The sequence below is a fragment of the Chenopodium quinoa genome, unplaced genomic scaffold (genome assembly GCF_001683475.1).
Source record: "Chenopodium quinoa cultivar QQ74 unplaced genomic scaffold, ASM168347v1, whole genome shotgun sequence".
Taxonomy (NCBI): domain Eukaryota; kingdom Viridiplantae; phylum Streptophyta; class Magnoliopsida; order Caryophyllales; family Amaranthaceae; genus Chenopodium; species Chenopodium quinoa.
In genome coordinates, this window is record NW_018745368.1 from 182288 (window position 1) to 200724 (window position 18437).

Below are 18437 nucleotides of genomic sequence, written 5' to 3' on the forward strand. Positions count from 1 at the left end.
CTAGTATCATGCTATAACCGTACATTCTCAATCAATGGACATCAAGGATTATAGTATCTTATAGACTTATACCACCCTTTGTAATTAAAGGGTGTAAAATGAAACCATTATTGGCCATAGGGCCCATATAGCTACCGTGCATCTTTTGTTCAAATTCACATTTTATTACTTCTTATGTTTGCTTGCAACTCTAATTTATTATTGCCCACTTTAACTTAAGTAGTTATGGTATAACATGATATCCAAATGTTTTACTTCGCTACAAAAGACAAACATTAGACTTGAATAAAACAAAATGTTGTAACTCGAATTGTCAAATTAACTTTTCAATTTATAATACCAAAGAGTTGCTTCTCGTGCAGTAATTCACTTGAAAATGTTACCAAGTTCAACACAGGCACAAAGAATTCTATAAATAATAGACTATATACAATGTTAAAAGAGCATAATAGAAATTATTCTACAAAAAATTAACATACATAAAAAGGCATCTCATAAATCTAGTGGTAAGAATAACCAGAAAGGAGCTTTGGAGGTGATTTCCGTGGAGGAGATGTGTTGAATGTTAAGCCAGTCTTCTCCAGTTGAATATTGGCATCTTCTCTCCAGTTGCGTCGAGCAACACGAAATCTTAAGGTTCCTGAGAGAAGTGAGTTTTGGCATCCAATTTGGAATTGATTCTAGCTTATTGCAACGTACTATAGACAAGGTTTGAAGGGCTTTCAAGAACTGCATCCAATTTGTAGTTGTGGGAGATCAACCAGTTGTATGTAGGTTAGCGAGTGATAGAGGGATTTCCATGGCGTGCCATCTTCTCCGTCTTCTAAAAGACTCAAATTATTGTTGCAGTAGATGTCTAACATCTTCAAAGCAGTGAGATGCTCAACTCCTCCAGAAACACTCCTTAGTTTGGAGCAACCACCAGTAATACAAAAGGATTGCAATGAAGATGAGCAACTACGAAACACCTCCTCAACTACTTCCAAACTCTCTAGCTTGCTATCATTTATGGTCATAGTCGTGAGACACCTAAAAGCCTCCATAGGTAGCGAATTTAGCCATGCCACATCGTCGTCTATGTACACCACCTTCAATCTGGGAATTGAAATACTCGAATTTCTAGGATCACAACAAAATGAACATGATGGAGACCCCTTTCGGTATTCATTATTTGGAGTCTCTTGTTGAATGCGACTAAATGCAATCTTTCCAATTTAGGACACCATGGAGTACATGTCAAAAGCGGGCATTGTTCTATTCTTAATGACTTCAATTGAGGAAAATATAATTGTGAGTGACACTCATCTCCTGCCTCTACCCTTCTTATCCACCCTTTACACTTATGCAAATTCTTTAGCTCAAGGTGTTCAAGGGATGGAAACAATGATGATACTCTTGTACTTTCTGATGCAAGGATGTAACCAGGCGGTGAGACATCTGCTTCAATGTGCTCCAATTTGTCGAATTGTGAAAGTTTGAGGAATTTAAGATAACTCAAGCTCCCCAAACATGGTAGATAGTCCAATTCCCCACAATTGAAAAGACGAAGATCTACAAGATTTGGTAGAAGGGTTACCCAACTAGGCATCCTTGCACCATGATATCCTCGCACAACTAACTCTTTTAGATTAGAATGTGGCTGCAGCTCTTCCATCAATCTTCTTTCTACATCATTATTTATTCTTCCACTACATTCATCGAGTTTAAAATCAACTTTAACGCGACTGAGATGTTCCTTGTGCCTCAAGTATAACCCTCCCCTCATACTGCTCTCTTGAACACATGTAGCATTATTAGGCCACCTAATGTCAATTTCAAGACGACCCTTCAAATTGTTAAGAGCCGTTAGGTATTCTAGTCTATCAAACCATTGCTTCCAACCTGAACAACTTCCTTCTCCACCCACAATAAACTTATTCAAAGTGCGAAGGTTACTCAACTTATCTATGCCTTTAGGCATAAAAGATAGACTAGAGCAACCATCTATATCCAACGTCTCAAGCTTAACCAAGCTACTCACATCTTTTGGTAACTCTTTTAACTTCTCACACCTAATTAGTAGCAAGGTTTGCAGATTATATAGTTTCGTAATTGACTTAGACAGCAGTTCCAAATCTTTATTATATGAGAGATCTACGTACCTCAAATGCAATAGCTCTCCAATAGAGCTTGGTAAACTCTTAATTGTAGAAAAAGCTAGGTCCAATGCCCTTAAGCATCTGCAATTAGTGACAATTGCTTCTAGTGTAACTTTGTCCATCTCATCAGCATCATGACGCCAGTAGCCAGCATAAAAATATGAGCGAATATGTGTCTTACCAAAGGAGTATTTTGCAAACGAGCTTCCGGCGAGAGACAGATGACGAACGTTTTTATCTAGGTTGCCACTAGCAGCTTTCGTTGTACAAAGCTCCTTCCCTATGACATTTTGAGCAATATCGTGCATGAGATCATGTATCATAAATGAACCAATTTCTCCATTTTCACTTTTTCGTACATTATGGAAAAAACATCTCCGCACCAATATAGATATATATTCCTCGCCTGCTTCTTCTATGCTTTGACCTTTGTCTATTGGAACAATATACCCCTGTGCCATCCAAAGGCGTATCAACCTCTGCTTGTCTATAATACAATTCTTTGGAAACACCGCACAATAACTAAAGCAACACTTTAACGGAGATTCAAGATGATGGTAGCTAAACTTTAACACCGGCATGATATCATTATGGCTCTCTCTAATGTTGCCTAATCCGACATCCCGAAACGATAGCCACTTACTCTTGTCTTGACCATACAAAATACCTCCTGCCACTTTTATAGCAAGGGGTATTTGAGCACATTTTTGAACAATCTCACACCCAATCTTAACCAAATCATTATGAGGGTTTGATTGCTCCGATCCAAAGGCCGACCTTTCAAATAAGCGCCATGAATTCTCATGTGACAAGCCTTGGAGCTTGTGCATCGTGCCATTTCCTATGATTCTTGCTGTTGTTTCAGAACGTGTAGTTGCTACAATCCAACTCCCCCTTTGATCTCCAATCAAGAATTTTGCTAGCTCATTCCACTGTGTACGATTCTCGGTCCATACGTCATCTAAAACGAGTAAGAATCTCTTGCCTGCTAGTTTTTCTCGAAGTTTGTGTTGTACTCGATCCATGGTGGAATCCTGATGATTCTCTCCCAAAATCTTACCAACAATTTCTTTCACATCTAGTTGATTCTGATCATGATCAGAGACACAAGCCCACAACCTTAATGGAAACGCACTTTTGACACTTTCATCGTTATACACGAGTTGAGTAAGAGCAGTTTTGCCCAACCCTCCCATTCCCACAATCGTGAGAAACGACACATCACGTTGAACATCAGAATCAAGCAACATACTAGTGATAATCTCCAAGTCATCTTCCCTCCCAATAATATCTGTTGCATCTACATAAGAACAGGTCTCAGGCCTTCTCTTCCTGATAGGCTCGTGATCAAGCTTAAAGCGAAATTGATCATTGTAAGCAATCGCACCCAACTTCTTCTTGATCTTCTTAACCCCTCGAGACATCTTGAGAGCAATTCCAAGTGGATTGGAATTAGAAAAGAAGTGGCGCGCCTTTTTGGAAAGACTAACATCATCCTCCTTTAGGAGTTGCTTCTGCTCGGCAAGTGTGACAAACTCATCAACTAGATCATCTGCTTCATAAACAACATCCTTGAGCTCTTGAAGCCAAATTTGTGCTTCATGGGAGAGCTCTTGCTTGGATTCTGCATCGAGCAACACGGCCTTGACAGCCTCAACGGTACGTATAAGATCATCGAGGTGAGATTTGTAGCCAAAGAGTGAGAGGGTCTCATTGACCTCCGGACATTGCAATGCTGCAAACAAAGTTTGAGCAACAGAGAGCGTTGTGCCTACAATGTCCATTTCTATGCAAAATGATGAGAAAAGATGGTATGAGTTTTGAGTTTGATCAATAATAATTCATGCTTGGTTCAACCTAAATAGGAGTAAAATGTTATTAGTCCGTACAATAATATGACCCCTTGATTAATCATATCGTTGAAATACTGTAACATTAGCACTTGTTAATATGATTAAAGTATCATCATTATTAAGCCTACTCGTCAACAATAATTTAAGAACAATTTGCTTGTTAAAGTATCATCAGCATTATTAAGCTTACTCATCCTTTCATTAACAACAATTATTTAAGACCAATTTGCTTAATTGTAATCGACATTATTATCTTTTTTTTCTTTAATCATTTAGAGCAGGTCGGTCATAGACTACATATACATATTAGCTAGGTGGAGTCATGTATTGTAATAAGAAGGGTCCTACATGGTCGGAACTCCTAACGGGTCAACCCGCTACAATAATAGTGTAATTAGTAATATATATTAGTACTGTAGTAGTAGTATTATAATCTCGTCTGAATACTGAAAAATTAAAAATACATATACTACGTGCACTAGTATACTACAGAGTAATATATTTCATCCCCTTATTTAATATTGCAATATTTGCAACCATTATTTCTTTAGAAAGTTATACAAATATTGCAACATAAAAGTATTTCATTTCTCCTTCAATTCTATACTAAATATCCATTATATATATAGCAAGCTAAAGAAGAAAAGCATATATAAAAGGAGAAATTTAGGAAGTAGGTGAACATCAATATCAGCTATTTTCAAAGCAAAACAATTTAAAAATTAATCCTAGTGGTTCCACGAACTTGCGTTATTTGTTTGTTCTTCTTCAATTGATGGGGTGGTTGTAGAGATGTAGAATTAAAAATTAAAAATGATGAAATTTGACTATATTACCTAATATCACAAACAAACAATAAAAGTAATTAATGAATGGGAAAGAATCAACTTTAAATAATAATGTAAACTTATAACTATTCACTTTATTCCCGAAAAAAGATTACATTTGGTGGTTTTATACAACTAATAATAAAAAAATTAAAAAAGTAAAAAACAATGATTAGATGTCATATATATCAAGTATTACGATATTAAATTAACTTTGAAAATAGAGATATTTGTATTAGGAGTATGCAAATATTTTTGTAAATAAGAATAATTGCTTTGGAAGTATGTAAATATTAGCTAAATATGATAGTTGCATGAAAAATATGTATATATATGAGGGAAATGTTTTTTTAAAAAAGTAATTTTTTTTAATTTAAGAATAAACTGAAATGTAATCATTAAAAGAGTGTCAAAAAAAAAAAAAAAAAAAACGTCACCCTTGTAATCTTGTATATGACACTATTAGTGATAGCTAGTGATATCATCTACCCTTGTATAGTGTTACCCTAAATGTCCACACACTATTCATAAGAGCTAAAAAAATGAGCAATAAATATGAGGTCAAATAAGTAAATAAACATTTTAAAGGGTATAATCATTTAAACACTATTCATAAGAATTATTTCAAACATTTTAAAAGGTAGGGATAAATGTCCACATTATAATCTTAAGAGTTAAAAAAAGAGACAATTAACATTAATGAAAGCAAATAAATAAACAAACATTTTAATGAGTACAATTGTCCACACTATTTATAAGAGTTATTTCCTTCGTTTTTTAGTTGACATACTTTGACTTGCACAATTCACAAATTAAAATTTGACTAGCTTTTGTAATTTATAGCTACGATAAATCATTGTCATGTAGGATCTAGTTTGAATTGTCTCAATGTGAATTTTATTAAATCTGATTTTTACAGTTTTACAATGTTGAAAAGCTAGGGAAATAATTGATATTACTCGTATAGTCGATTTAGATTACATTAATGGACAAATGGAGTTACTCATAAAAATGAATAAAATGACTCTTATAAACCAGTGTAGCCACACACAAGACTTACGGTTTTTTTTTTTTTTTAATTTTGTTTATCCAAATTCAATTACCCTTATTATTGAAGTCATGTACTCGTACTCCATGGTGTCTTAGGATGGGAAATTTGTATTTAGTCACAATCAAGAAGAGACTCCAAATAATGAATACTTGATCCTGGAATTCATTAAGCATATTTTTATGAATTTCAGGATCAAGTATTCATTAAGAATAAACGAGATGGTTGTTCCCGATTTGTGAAACAATTAGTCAATGACTTGTTCATCAAATATGAAATCCATTCCCTTGTAATAATCTCTAATTCAAGAATATCATTCTTGTGTACAATTTATAATAGCATATTAAAGCCATTAATCAATGTCTAATTTTAAGGGAATTGATATTTGTAGCTTCAATGCAAATTAGATATGAGAAGCAAAAAGTGAAATTTAAGCATAAATGAAACATTTTATTGACACAGTACATATAATTTGTCGTGTAAGGTTGGTTTGTAATTTACAATTCCAAGCAATTTGTAGAGTATTTTAAAATAACTTTTTTGTACATTGGCTATTGGGTATATGAATGTATGATATCCCCTCCATATTTATTTAAGTGAAATGTTTTTTATTTTCAATGTTCGATTCTCAAGTTTTGGAAAACTCATTTTGCACTGTTAACATAATCTATCTATTTTGATTAATGTTTGTAATTTAATATAGTCTTGTAGGAATGGTACTTGTTGGAATTGTCTCAATTAATAGTAATATTTAAGGATATATTTAGTCAAAGTTTTGTATTGACATACGTACAAAGGAGAAACGTTTCACTTAAAAAAAAATACGGAGGAGTATGCACGGTAAGTTTGTAACATAACCATAATTTTATTGTTTTAGTGTAAACTTTAATTAATTTAAGGATGACTTTAAATTGTAATGATTATCTAAGTACATTAGGATATATCACCAAAAAAAAAAAAAAAAGTACATTAGATATGATTTGAAATTGTTTTTTAAAAGTACCTAATCTTCTAAGAGCGAGGGCCTTGGAATAAGGCTTAAGAATGTTAAGACTTACCCTTAACCGAATTGAATAACCGGCTAAGACATCGATTTTTCTAACCATAAATCCTATAAATACATTACTCTTCCCTCACTATTTCATTTACAACACAACCCAAAAAAAAGTACGTAGTAGCAAGAAAATTATGGCTAGCATGAAACTAGTATTCTTTATTGTTGTTGCTCTTTGCTCTTCCTTTCCTCTCCGTCTCCATGCACTCTCTCAACAAATACCGAAAGTGACAATGGTACCGAATTCAATAATTCACCATTTCACAAGTTTTGAGCGGATAATTCCCTCTTTATATTGCGACATGGTGCTAATGTTGCATATCTCTTGCTTTATGTTGATGACATTGCTCTTACAGCTTCCTCAGAACAGTACAACTCAAGTGTGATATTATTGCTCTTCTTAAGTCCGAATTCTCCATGTCTGACTTGGGGAAGTTGAGTTATTTTTTGGAAATCTCTGTAACCCGAACAAAGGACTCCATGGTTCTTTGTCAGAGTAATTATGCAGTGGAAATTATTCACAAGGCTAAGATGGACAGTTGCAAACCGGTTGTTACACCCGTCGACACTAAGTCGAAACTTGGGCCTCACGATGGTGAGCCAATGCAGGTTCCCTCTCTCTACAGGAGCCTTGCAAGGGTGCACTTCAATACCTCACATTCACCAGACCGACATTGCTTATGTCGTTCAACAGGTTTGTCTTTTCATGCATGCTCCTAGGGAACCTCATTTTAACGCTCTTAAGGGTATCATCAGATATATCAAAGGCACTGTTGATCATGGCCTACATTTTTACCATTTTGCTCCACGAGACTTATTTCATACACAGAAACCGATTGGGGCGGCTGCCCGGAAACACGGCGCTCCACTTCAGGGTACTATGTTTATTTGGTTGATAATCTTGTCTCGTGGTCTGCGAAACGACAGACTACTTTGTCCTGATCAAGTGCCAAAGCAGAATATAGAGGTGTCGCTAATGTTGTTGCCGAAATCTGTCGGCTCCGGAATCTACTTCTCGAGCTACATTGTCCTATTCGACGGGCATCCTTGGTTTATTGTGATAATATCTCTGCCGTTTACTTATCTTGCAATCCGATACAACACCAACGTACCAAATACATTGAGATGGATATTCATTTTGTACGTGATAAGGTTGCTCTTGGTAAGATCAAGGTCCTACATGTTCCGTCTTCATAGCAGTACGCAGATATTTTCACTAAAGGTTTACCCCGACAACTTTTTTTAGACTTCAGAGACAGTCTCAACGTTCGTCCTCCTCCCGCTTTGACTGCGGGGGTGTGATAGATAATAGGTTTATATTATCTTGTCAATATTCTGTAAAGATATATTTTGTGTAATTTAGGTACCTCATGATTAGGTTGTAAATACCTATATATATTGAATGAATGATAAGCCTCCACTCAAGGAGAATTACACTATTCTACGGATATTCGATATCCGACATCGGTAACTTGATACGTGAATCCCCATTGGAGAACATACAACCTTTGCAAGACTTCCTTACTGACAAACTTACTTCCATAAGCCTACTGGTCGTTGCGCTAATGGTCTTCTCATGATCGACTTTTTTGGTATGTCACCTTGTTAATAGAATTACTAATCACCTTTTATGTTTATTAATAATCTTTAACATTTAATTTCTCTGTTGTTCCAATATAATTAATTGAACCAATTTAACTTTTGCATTATTTATATTAACTTTGACAATATATTTTAAAGAAAATATGTAAACAAATAAATATTATTAAATTTATAAAAATGGTCAAAATTATGTGTTCATTTGACACGTATAATAGTATGATTGTTACATAGTACTCTCTCCGTTTTTTTTTATAAGTTAGAGTTGAGATTTTTCACTATTCATATGTCATCATTAACTTAATTTTTTTACCAATATATAATATATAAATATGATCATATAATATGTTGTTGGATTTGTCATAATGTCTACTTTTATAAATTAATTTTTTCATAATTTTTGCTAATCTCTCATTAAAAATATTGATGGTCAAAATTTTATCTCGATAAATGTGCAAATTTGACTCAAGCTTATAAAAAATAGAGAGAGTACTATATCATTTAATCGCATTGATGAGGTAATATTACTTGACAATCTATTACTATAGTGATGCTAATATAAAGCCGATACGAATTATATTATTTCAACGAATTGATTCGTGTGACAAAATATTACAAAGAATCTATTACCTACAAATCACTAAAAACCAATTTATAAATATATGTATCACTAATAAATTTTCTTTATTGTATAAATTGCCGAAGATACTTGAATTTGCCCTTTCTTGATGCATATCTTAATGAAGCCGGTAATTTCACTCATGGTGTAAACTTTGCTGTTGCGGGATCGACGGCTCTGGACACTTCAACCTTAGCTGCTAATAACATTACATCGTGATGCGAATCAAGAAGCTAATTCTTTTGAAAGATCTAATGTACTTTTAGATGGTCTAAACAACTCCATTATAGGCTGCCCAAACAAGGAAATAATCAAGGAAAGGTTCAATAGCTTAAATTGGAAAGAAAGAAGCATGATTTCCAAGAACGAAGAAGTTGCGCAGTTCACTTCCGGCGACGATACAGGCGGCCACGCGCCGAGATGGTTCCCACGCGCCTGCCTTCCGGCACCGGACTGAGCCAAGCTACAAGGTAATTATACTTCCCAAGTTCCCATCCCATATAAAATTCTTCGTGTTTTTGTAAGCTGTACATTATAACCATTGACTTTGTATATTTGTTTTACGCTTCATTTTGGTCATAATATTTTTACTAATAATATAAAATATAAAAAATAAAATCGTGCAAACTATTACTCCGTACTGAATTTCAATTAAAGAAAAAATTTACATTAAATTATTTAAATATATTATTGAAATAATAATCAAGAATTTCTATTTTTTATAATTAAAATAATGATAAAGACTATAATTTTATTTTTTTTGGAAAAAATAATATAGTTAATCTTTTTTATTCTTATATATATAAGCAGATTGTAACAGCAAACTCGCAAAGGCATTATTTATCATTGAAACCGGAGGCAACGACTTTAACTACGCGTTTTTCGGACGAAAATCGATGGACGAAGTGCAGCAAATGGTGGATGAAGTTGTTCAAGCCATAACTAGTGCCGTGAAGGTTGGTCTCTTTTCTAATTTATGTCTATCGATGTTAATTATTCACAATATATGTAACATATAAACGATTTACTAGTTAATTAACTACTATGGATGCTACTGCAGGACGTGATTAATTTAGGTGCTACTGCAGTGGTAGTTCCTGGTAACTTTGCAATTGGCTGCATGCCGATTTATCTGAGTGCTTTTAACGCATTGAAAGGACTCCTTCAAAATGCTGCTTCAAATGGTTAGTTTATTGCCAATTTATATAATGTATGATCTTGAAATCAATCATTTATCCTCTTGTTTTAATTATGATACTAATACATAATAATTATTCTTATGCAGGATTTGCCAAGAGTGAAGTGCAAAAAACATGCTGTGGAATCGGTAATAATGATTACAATTTTAACATAACTCGAATGTGTGGCAACAATGGAGTTCCTGTTTGCCACGATCCATCTAAGCTAGTGAGTTGGGACGGAGTCCACATGACTCAGCATGCCTACAGAGTTATGGCTAAGGGGTTATTCAAGCAGATCGATCGTTCAAGGCATCTCCAATCAAGTTTAATTTCTTTTAGTGCGAGTTAATTATACTACCTTGCAGCTATATTTTTATGTATTGTAGATTCATTTTAACTTTGATGATAAACATTCTTAGAGTATATTGTTGAAGTATTTCTAGTTCCTGAATTTTTTACATGACAGTTTTTAAGGCAACACAGAGTAAATTTGTTTTCTTAAAAGTTTTTTCATTAAATTAATGTGGTTAGCTACGGTAAACAAATATTCCCTGATCATGAAAAAAAAAAAAAATGAGTTCCAAAATTAGCGGGTCATTAGAGATTTTAATAATTTAACGACATCATAAAGTATCAATCAATAGAATAAAAAATACTTTTGTGGTCTGAGTACCTCAATGTACAGCGTATCTAAAGACATTAGAATAAACACCAACATTACCCTCATATACCTGAGAGATTGTTGGATTATCTTTCCAACGGTCAACTTTGGATCATAACAATTAGCTTCGGCTTCCTGGGCAGCCAAGTCTAGAAAAAGTTGATACATTCAATAAAAACATCAACTGATGAGACAAGTAAGTCGACATAAAAATCTTATACAGCATTTGATAGCAAAGTAAAATCAAAACTGCCTGATGGGGATACAACAAGTCTGGTTATGTATGAAGAACAAAAAACTCCTAATTACGTTGAAAAGATTATTTATCAAGTTCATCCATGCACAAAGTATATATAGGCATCGCGTCTACACAGGAAAGAGTCAAGAGATATGATAGTTGCAGTTGTCACTTGACTTGAACAAAATTTAACTTTCTCACTTCTTACGTGCCACAGCTGCAGCAATTCCTCCAACAAGAAGTCCCACTGCAGTAGCTGTTATGCCAATCCCAATAACACCGTCTGTATTTGATAGCGATAGACAGCAATAAGAAAATAGCTTCATGTGAGTTATGAGTTATGAAAAGCAACTCTTCTGAAATTGATTAGATGATTAAAATTCGCATTTCTTACCTCTGGCAATTCGATCTTCCACATTTTTCTTCAAGGTTAATGCTTGCCTCCAGTCAGGTGCAATCTGCAGAATCAAAATATCAATTTATGCCATTAATAGGACACAGGTGCAAGCAGATAGAATCCATTTTTATTAATTAAAATACAAATCTAAGTCCTTTTTTTAATCATTATAAATAATCATAAATCATTTTTAAAGTGTTTTCCCAATAATACATCATAATTAAGCAATTCTAAACAAGAAACATCACCGTTAAGCAAAAACAGGCAATGTCAGCCAGATAAGTGGATATGGCATGCAATTAAATCACAAATGAAATAAGCTCATTGTTGTCTCAAATTATTCTGTCATCCTATACATCAATAAAAAGACCTTTCCCAGGAAAGGAAAATTTGTAACTTCTGCAGTAACTACAGATGATCAGGAATTATAACCTTGAGAACAACCACAACAACCAGATTGCCATTCTATCAAACCACTCTACAATAAAGAACCAGAAAGGTTACCTCAAGACACTGTTCCACAAGTTGCCTGCTTCTTGCAAAATCACCACTTCTGTAGTATCCCACACCGAGCAGATAAATCTTCTCTCTCCTTTCAAGTGGACCGCTGCTTGTATTAGCTAGTGATGCTGCCAAAATGCCAGGACACAACTTTTATTTCTACGTAGCAGTTCAATTTGGGAGATGGGGGGAAGGAGCCTTAATACCAAGGAATGAAATTTTCATATCAGCCCATCTGTACCACTATGTTTGGATAACAATAGTGAAGGGAAAGGGAGGGGAAGGAAATAGAGGGAAGGGAAAGGGAGGTGAGTGAGGGGAGGGGGAAGGAGAACATCCATTTTCCTTCCAAATCTTTCCAACAGTGGAGGGATTAAGTTTATTAAAAGAGAAGGAATATGGATCTTTCCAATTCTCTCCCCTTCCTTCCTTGCATTAGGTATCCAAACAAAGGATGATGCATCCTTCCCTTTCTCTTCTCTTCCCTTCCCTCCATTTCTCTCTATCCAAATATAGTGTTAGACCCTAACTTGTGACACTAATTACAGACCAGATGATAAATCTCATTAAGTTATATGTTCAGAGGGGTTTGCTAATGCATTCAATAAAGAGAAAAATGTATGAAAATGACCAATGTACAGAAAATAAATCTAAGAGATATGTTAACGTTTGAAAAACTGATACATGAAATAGCCTACAGTTCAGAGTACAGTCTAGATGCAAGAGCATATTACAAAAGTAACGGCGGTTCCAGTAAATTAGGGTGGGTAGGTAGAGCATAGATAAAAGCAATGCAACCTTAGCATATTATTAGAAAGCTAGCCTAAGAACTGCTGCAAAATTATCAATGAAAAGATTTTAAATATAAGAATTATCAAACATTAAAAGTATGACATAAGAAGAACCATCCATAGTTGAAAAGGTGACCACATTTACCTTCAACCATAGCTATCCCTCGCTGCACATCCTCAGCACGCCTAGAATGGACAAGAGCCCATGATAGCCTCATCAGACATTCACTTCTCTGTTCATCACTGGAATTAGCAGCTTCAGCAACCTCTCGCTCAAGTCCCTGAAGTTAGATACAAATAATTATCAGCTATCATATCCAACTCTCCCTCTGCTGTTTGGGGAAGGAGGGATCAGTTCTTAGAAAAATGATATGCATTATATATATATACATGAGAAATAGGATCAAGACACACGAAGGGGGAAAAAAAGAGTATGAGAATCAGACAAAAAAGACGCACAAAAGGAAAGGAAAAGACAAATAAGGTTTAAAGAAACAGAACACCCACAAAATAACATAACCATGCGTTACTTCATTGTAATGCTAAAGATTCAATAATCCTACTCAAGATTACATATCAAAACGCTCCATCAATATAGACGTAATCACATAAAGCTGAACAAAACCTCCAATCTCACGCAATTCATCAGAACATGAGCATGATTGGACAAACCAAACATCGATCCAATTTCACCATACTTTTCCAGATTATCACTGAAGCAAGCAGATGCCACTTCCCAGTCCGAAATCGCACAACAAAACCGCAAACAGTCCTTGGCTAATCAAAGTGGAATTGGACAGAAATGCTAATACAACATGCAATAGCTTAAAATTACTAAAAAATATACAGAGTATCCAAACAATTCCAAAATAAAGGCGTGGTAGCGAAGATTTTCAAGATTTTCAAGATTTTCCTATTCCTATCACAGAAATTTCACCTTAGTTCCAGACATATATTAAGAAATCCATCTGATATTTATCAGCTATAATAACTGTATGAAAGACATTGAAAAATTTATTCATAGCAAAAACAAGCTCATCAAATCACAACATTCAAATGAACAATTGCAATTTCCTCAAAAATCAATTATCAAATAAAAACTACAACGAAAAAAGCGAAATCTAACAAAGAATAATCAAAATGATGTCCAAACATAAAATAAAGCAGCAAAATGTTGCGTAAATTGCAGAAAATTGCAAAACAAATTACAGAAATCAAAATGAAAAAAAAATAAAATTGAAACAAAAGAACCCTATATTAATCAAACCACAAATGAAAGAAAAGAAAGCTTACAGAAATAGTGTCAGGATCACACCAAGGAATTTGATCGCCGCCGCCGAAGAAATTTCCGACGGATTCAAAGAATTTTCCGATTTTCGCATCCATTTATTTTGCCCTAAAATTTGAAATTTGTTGCGTTTTGATGAGAGAGAAAGAGGGGAAAATTGTAAAGGGTTGGATTAAATACGTTGAAATGACAAAATAACAAAATGCCAAGGCTTTTATATTGGTTTTTTAATTTCGTTTTGATTTTTTTAATGAAGTATTGCGTATACGCTTTTGGGGTATTTCCTCGCTTTAAAGATGATAGTGGAAATAAAAGACGCAATTAAGTAATTGACTCATTTGTTTTTGTAAAAAAAAACAAGTAATTATAGTTTATAGCCTCATGACCTTATTTTAATTACAGGTTTTCTATTGGATGAATCTTGTGAAAAATGTCTAACACTAATTCCATTTTTGTTTAATCTAACTGAATTATTAAGAATAAGAAAATGCTTAAATTTAAATAGGGCTATTTAGAGTGCGGTTTGGACAGCACTAAACCGCAAACCAAACCGTAATTTTGCAGTTTGGTGCGGTTTGCGATTTGAAAATTGCGGTGCGGTTTTCGAAAATGAGCAAACTGCACTTTTGCAATTTGGTGCGATATACTAAACATTTTAGACCAAACCGCACTTTGATGCGGTTTGCAGTTTGGACTTTGGACCGTCAAACCGCAAACCGCAAACCGCAAACCGTTATACCAATTTTATAATATTTCTATTTAAAAAGTATATAAAATAGCTTAGAAATATGATATTTTTTTACTATTAGCTAATTAAAAGTTAAAAAAAAAAAAGAGTTTAATGTTTAAATTATAAATTAATAATCATAAAATAAAATAAAAAGTCTTTTTTTAAAAAAATATTTATAATTTTTAAAAAAATGTGGCTAAACAGCAAACTATATCGCACCAAACCGCAATTTGCGGTGCGGTTTGGAAATAATGCAAACCGCAATTTTGCAGTTTGGTGCGGTTTCCCCAAAATTTAAAGTCAATCTGCTTAAACACACTGATTTGATATGACCTTATGATGTTATGACCCAATCGGCAAGTTTCAATTCACACAGTAAACTTGTTTCTCATTTGTTATCCTTTTTCCTTTTTTAGTTTTTATTTTTAATTGTGTAAAATTTAAAAAGTATTCCTTGTACAATAATTAGTAATATAATACAATTTTTAATTCTAATTTTCAAAATTAGCATAACAATTATGCAACATAAGTGTAACTAATGTTGAGCTAAATCGTCTTCCTTATTTTGGCCTAGTTTAGTAATTAGTTGGTAGTTAGTTGTATTAATTGATTTGACTAGTTGATTGAATTAGAGGATTTAACTAACTTTTAAAACAATCTAATTTACCATACACCAAAATAGCTTATTGCAATAATAGCTCAAACGGCTCACAAAAGGCTAGGTTATTGAACTCTAATGATTATGTTGTTATTATGGTATCAGAAAATATCTACTGTACCCTTTCAATACAAAATTTGATACACAGGCTGATATAGTGATAAGTGTTATACCATTGCAGCATTTTGACAATGATCATTCAATCATACCCAATTTCAAGTTTAACCACCTAGACTTATGTCTTTGTCTCGGAGGAAATCCTTAAACAGAAGCTTAAATCAAAGGAATAATTAAGAGCAGCACCAACATATGACAGAAACCTTCTCATATTCTTAGAACATTCTCCCCAAGATGAAGATGAGCCAACAAATGAGCAACACGAATGTGTAACAAATGTATGGTCTACCATTATGCAGAGCTTTTCGGGACTTTTAGGTTTGTGAGAGCTAATCTACACGGGTAATTAGTTTATCACCTATCATCAAGATCCAATAAATCGACAAAGAAAAACACCATAATCTGATCTTTTATTCTGAGAACTGTCAAAACTTCAACTTCAACATTTTACCTTAATCTACTCTGTCTAATACACCAAAGGCGTAAGCAGGAACTTTTTATTGCTGGTTATATGCATATAATGAAGTTGAAGTACAAGGCATCAGCTGCATCACCAATTTCATTTGGAATCCCCAACTTTTCCCATCCTCAAATAAACAGGAAACTTGACAACTTTCTCGTTCTTCCCATCATTCATCCAAGCATGCTTGAGTCGCTCCACCTGCTCATCCGTCAGCATCTCCACCCCTTTCTCCTTAGCAGCATTGTAGGCCGACCATGACCTTATGTATGCAAAATAGTCCTCCAAGCTCATCACCTTCTCGTTCTTGAACTCAAACGGACCAGTATCTGCCAATCCATCAACAGGCTCGAATGGGAAATGAATGCTCCGGTACTTGTCATCTACAGCCTTTGTCGTCTCCTCCCATCCAGGACCGGAAAATCCCTTGTAGAACGGCCAGAAGACAGCATCCACCTCCTCATTCACCAAAGGTGTAGTGTAGCACCATGCTGCAATGATCCCATTAGGCTTCTTCAGAGCCCATCTCACAACCTCGTAGAACTTGGAGAGGTCGAACCAGTGCATTGCTTGGGCTACGGTTATTAAGTCAACGCTGGATTCGGGTGCTATCATTTGCTCAACATCATTTACGGATAGAATTTGAGGCGTCTGAATGTACTTGACATTGGGGAGTTCTGGTGCACACTCTAGCTGTGTCGCGCTAATGTCTGTGCCCACCACATTCTTATACAGTTCAGCTAGCTGAAAATCAAATATGTTTTAGAACTTTATTTTCAACTTGAGAAACCATTAAACATGTTTATATGATACGATTCTTGGTTTGTACTATGAAACATAAGTATTGCAGATAAATTACTAAAATTGGTTAGCAGAAATTAATTAATGACAAATCTAAACTTGGAAGAAACTAATCCCAAAATCAATCTGATTAAATGGGTAGATCTCGGCATCTCGCTTAATACCCAAAGACATCTCGTCTTTGAAATCAACTATAATTAGTCTAGAGAAATTATTTTCCCAAATTACTCTGTATTGATCACATTAATTAAAGAAAATAATCACAAAATTGATAGAACAAATATAAACTTGGGTTGAAAATAGACCCAAAACCAATCCACAATAAATAATTAATAAATGATCAAAAGTGTGGATCCCAAATTCCCAATCTTTCGAAAAAAAAATGTGTAATAAATATGAAGACTTAAGATCAAATTCCGTCTATAAAATAAAAAAAAATGAAAGGGATAGAACATACGAAAGGAATGGCCTGGCCAGTGCCAGTGCCGACATCCCAAGCAAGAAGATGGGAAGGAGTGTGAGAGGCGATGAAATGAAAGAGTTGAGGTGGGTAAGAAGGTCTACCACCTGAGTATAGCTTTGCATTGTAGCTTGGCTTTGCCAATTCGCCACTCCCTGCCATTTATTTCTTCTCTTCTTTCTCTATCTACTTTAGTATAACGTTGTTTGTGTCTAAAAGTTACACATTCATCGGTATTATATTATCGTCATGAGCCGCCGCCTACTTTACCAAATTTTGTGGCTCCCCTTCAATTTTTGTATTCAATGTTGTAAATTCTAGTTTTTATCAATTTTTTCATGGAAAATGTATTTTAAATAAATATTACAATAAAGTTTTATGTGTTAAAAGATGACTTTCTAATTATAGGATGATATTGTATATTTATAAAGATGGAGATAGAAGAGAGCAAAAGAACAATTAAAAGAGTCGGTTGTTATTTTCTTCTTACTCCCATAGTTCACAAGATAGTAAACTTATTTATGGGCAAATATTGTCATTAAAATATTTTACATGATTGTACTTTTATACAAATTATTGTCCATAATATGTTCATGTGATGAGCTACAAGTTATCTTGCTACAAGTTCATGTGAACTTCATCTTGGCATTTTCTCAACACTCCCTCTTGAAGTTCGCATGAAATGGGGTATAAGTTGCCTTAAAGAACAATATTATATGCTTTGATATACTGCCTCGTTAAAAACCTTGTCAGGAAAAAACCCAGTGGGATAAAAACCTGATCGAAGGGAAAAAGAGTGCAGTGCATATAATACTCCCCCTGATTTCAACATAGTTCACATAGATGACGCATTCCAATTCTATGAACTAATTGCTCAAATTTCTTAGAAGGAAGTGATTTGGTGAACAGGTCGACAAGGTTGTCACAAGACTGAATTTGCTGGATATCTATTTCCTCATCCTTTTGCAGATCATGTGTGAAGAATAGTTTTGAAGATATATGTTTTGTTCTATCTC

The 18437-nt window shown here is 34.3% G+C and overlaps 4 protein-coding genes across 5 annotated transcripts; 1 reads left to right on the plus strand and 3 right to left on the minus strand.

Annotated features, from left to right (window-relative positions):
- Window positions 1-313: 313 nt before the first annotated feature.
- On the minus strand, window positions 314-4039 carry LOC110712820 (disease resistance protein RGA2-like). Its single transcript, XM_021891271.1, has 3 exons — window positions 1092-4039; window positions 862-999; window positions 314-751 (listed from the first exon to the last, which is right to left on the minus strand). Exons 1-3 carry the CDS (start codon window positions 3920-3922, stop codon window positions 493-495), a joined length of 3228 nt encoding a protein of 1075 aa, XP_021746963.1. The 5' UTR covers window positions 3923-4039; the 3' UTR covers window positions 314-492.
- Window positions 4040-9103: 5064 nt separating this feature from the next.
- On the plus strand, window positions 9104-10944 carry LOC110712833 (GDSL esterase/lipase At5g03980-like). The gene is made up of 4 exons (XM_021891285.1): window positions 9104-9608; window positions 9949-10094; window positions 10199-10322; window positions 10424-10944. The coding sequence occupies exons 2-4, from the start codon at window positions 10035-10037 to the stop codon at window positions 10666-10668; spliced, it is 429 nt and encodes a 142-aa protein (XP_021746977.1). The 5' UTR covers window positions 9104-9608; window positions 9949-10034; the 3' UTR covers window positions 10669-10944.
- A 184-nt stretch (window positions 10945-11128) lies between these two features.
- LOC110712832 (mitochondrial fission 1 protein A-like) lies at window positions 11129-14388 on the minus strand. Its single transcript, XM_021891284.1, has 5 exons — window positions 14201-14388; window positions 13053-13188; window positions 12120-12244; window positions 11613-11676; window positions 11129-11501 (listed from the first exon to the last, which is right to left on the minus strand). The coding sequence occupies exons 1-5, from the start codon at window positions 14291-14293 to the stop codon at window positions 11416-11418; spliced, it is 504 nt and encodes a 167-aa protein (XP_021746976.1). The 5' UTR covers window positions 14294-14388; the 3' UTR covers window positions 11129-11415.
- Window positions 14389-16081: 1693 nt separating this feature from the next.
- Window positions 16082-17666, minus strand: LOC110712836 (putative methyltransferase DDB_G0268948). 2 transcript variants are annotated; one of them, XM_021891287.1, is made up of 2 exons: window positions 17419-17666; window positions 16082-16904 (listed from the first exon to the last, which is right to left on the minus strand). In XM_021891287.1, exons 1-2 carry the CDS (start codon window positions 17581-17583, stop codon window positions 16260-16262), a joined length of 810 nt encoding a protein of 269 aa, XP_021746979.1. In that variant the 5' UTR covers window positions 17584-17666; the 3' UTR covers window positions 16082-16259. The 2 variants fall into 2 exon arrangements, with proteins under 2 accessions (XP_021746979.1, XP_021746980.1); XM_021891288.1 differs by having other exon boundaries at window positions 17529-17649.
- Between the last annotated feature and the right edge of the window lie 771 nt (window positions 17667-18437).

What these genes read in the sequence shown, in the direction of transcription:
- LOC110712836 (XM_021891287.1), bottom strand. Translation starts at nt 17,583, where the DNA reads ATGGCAGGGAGTGGCGAATTGGCAAAGCCAAGCTACAATGCAAAGCTA. An exon ending in CTGGCCAGGCCATTCCTTTC is followed by an intron (nt 16,905 to 17,418) that starts GTATGTTCTATC and finishes TTTGATTTTCAG; the next exon opens with CTAGCTGAACTGTATAAGAA.
- LOC110712833 (XM_021891285.1), top strand. Translation starts at nt 10,035, where the DNA reads ATGGACGAAGTGCAGCAAATGGTGGATGAAGTTGTTCAAGCCATAACT. An exon ending in CCATAACTAGTGCCGTGAAG is followed by an intron (nt 10,095 to 10,198) that starts GTTGGTCTCTTT and finishes ATGCTACTGCAG; the next exon opens with GACGTGATTAATTTAGGTGC. An exon ending in TCAAAATGCTGCTTCAAATG is followed by an intron (nt 10,323 to 10,423) that starts GTTAGTTTATTG and finishes ATTCTTATGCAG; the next exon opens with GATTTGCCAAGAGTGAAGTG.
- LOC110712832 (XM_021891284.1), bottom strand. Translation starts at nt 14,293, where the DNA reads ATGGATGCGAAAATCGGAAAATTCTTTGAATCCGTCGGAAATTTCTTC. An exon ending in GTGATCCTGACACTATTTCT is followed by an intron (nt 13,189 to 14,200) that starts GTAAGCTTTCTT and finishes ATCTAACTTCAG; the next exon opens with GGACTTGAGCGAGAGGTTGC. An exon ending in TTGTGGAACAGTGTCTTGAG is followed by an intron (nt 11,677 to 12,119) that starts GTAACCTTTCTG and finishes TTGATTCTGCAG; the next exon opens with ATTGCACCTGACTGGAGGCA.
- LOC110712820 (XM_021891271.1), bottom strand. Translation starts at nt 3,922, where the DNA reads ATGGACATTGTAGGCACAACGCTCTCTGTTGCTCAAACTTTGTTTGCA. An exon ending in GTATTTCAATTCCCAGATTG is followed by an intron (nt 1,000 to 1,091) that starts AAGGTGGTGTAC and finishes CATAAATGATAG; the next exon opens with CAAGCTAGAGAGTTTGGAAG. An exon ending in CATCTCACTGCTTTGAAGAT is followed by an intron (nt 752 to 861) that starts GTTAGACATCTA and finishes TGGTTGATCTCC; the next exon opens with CACAACTACAAATTGGATGC.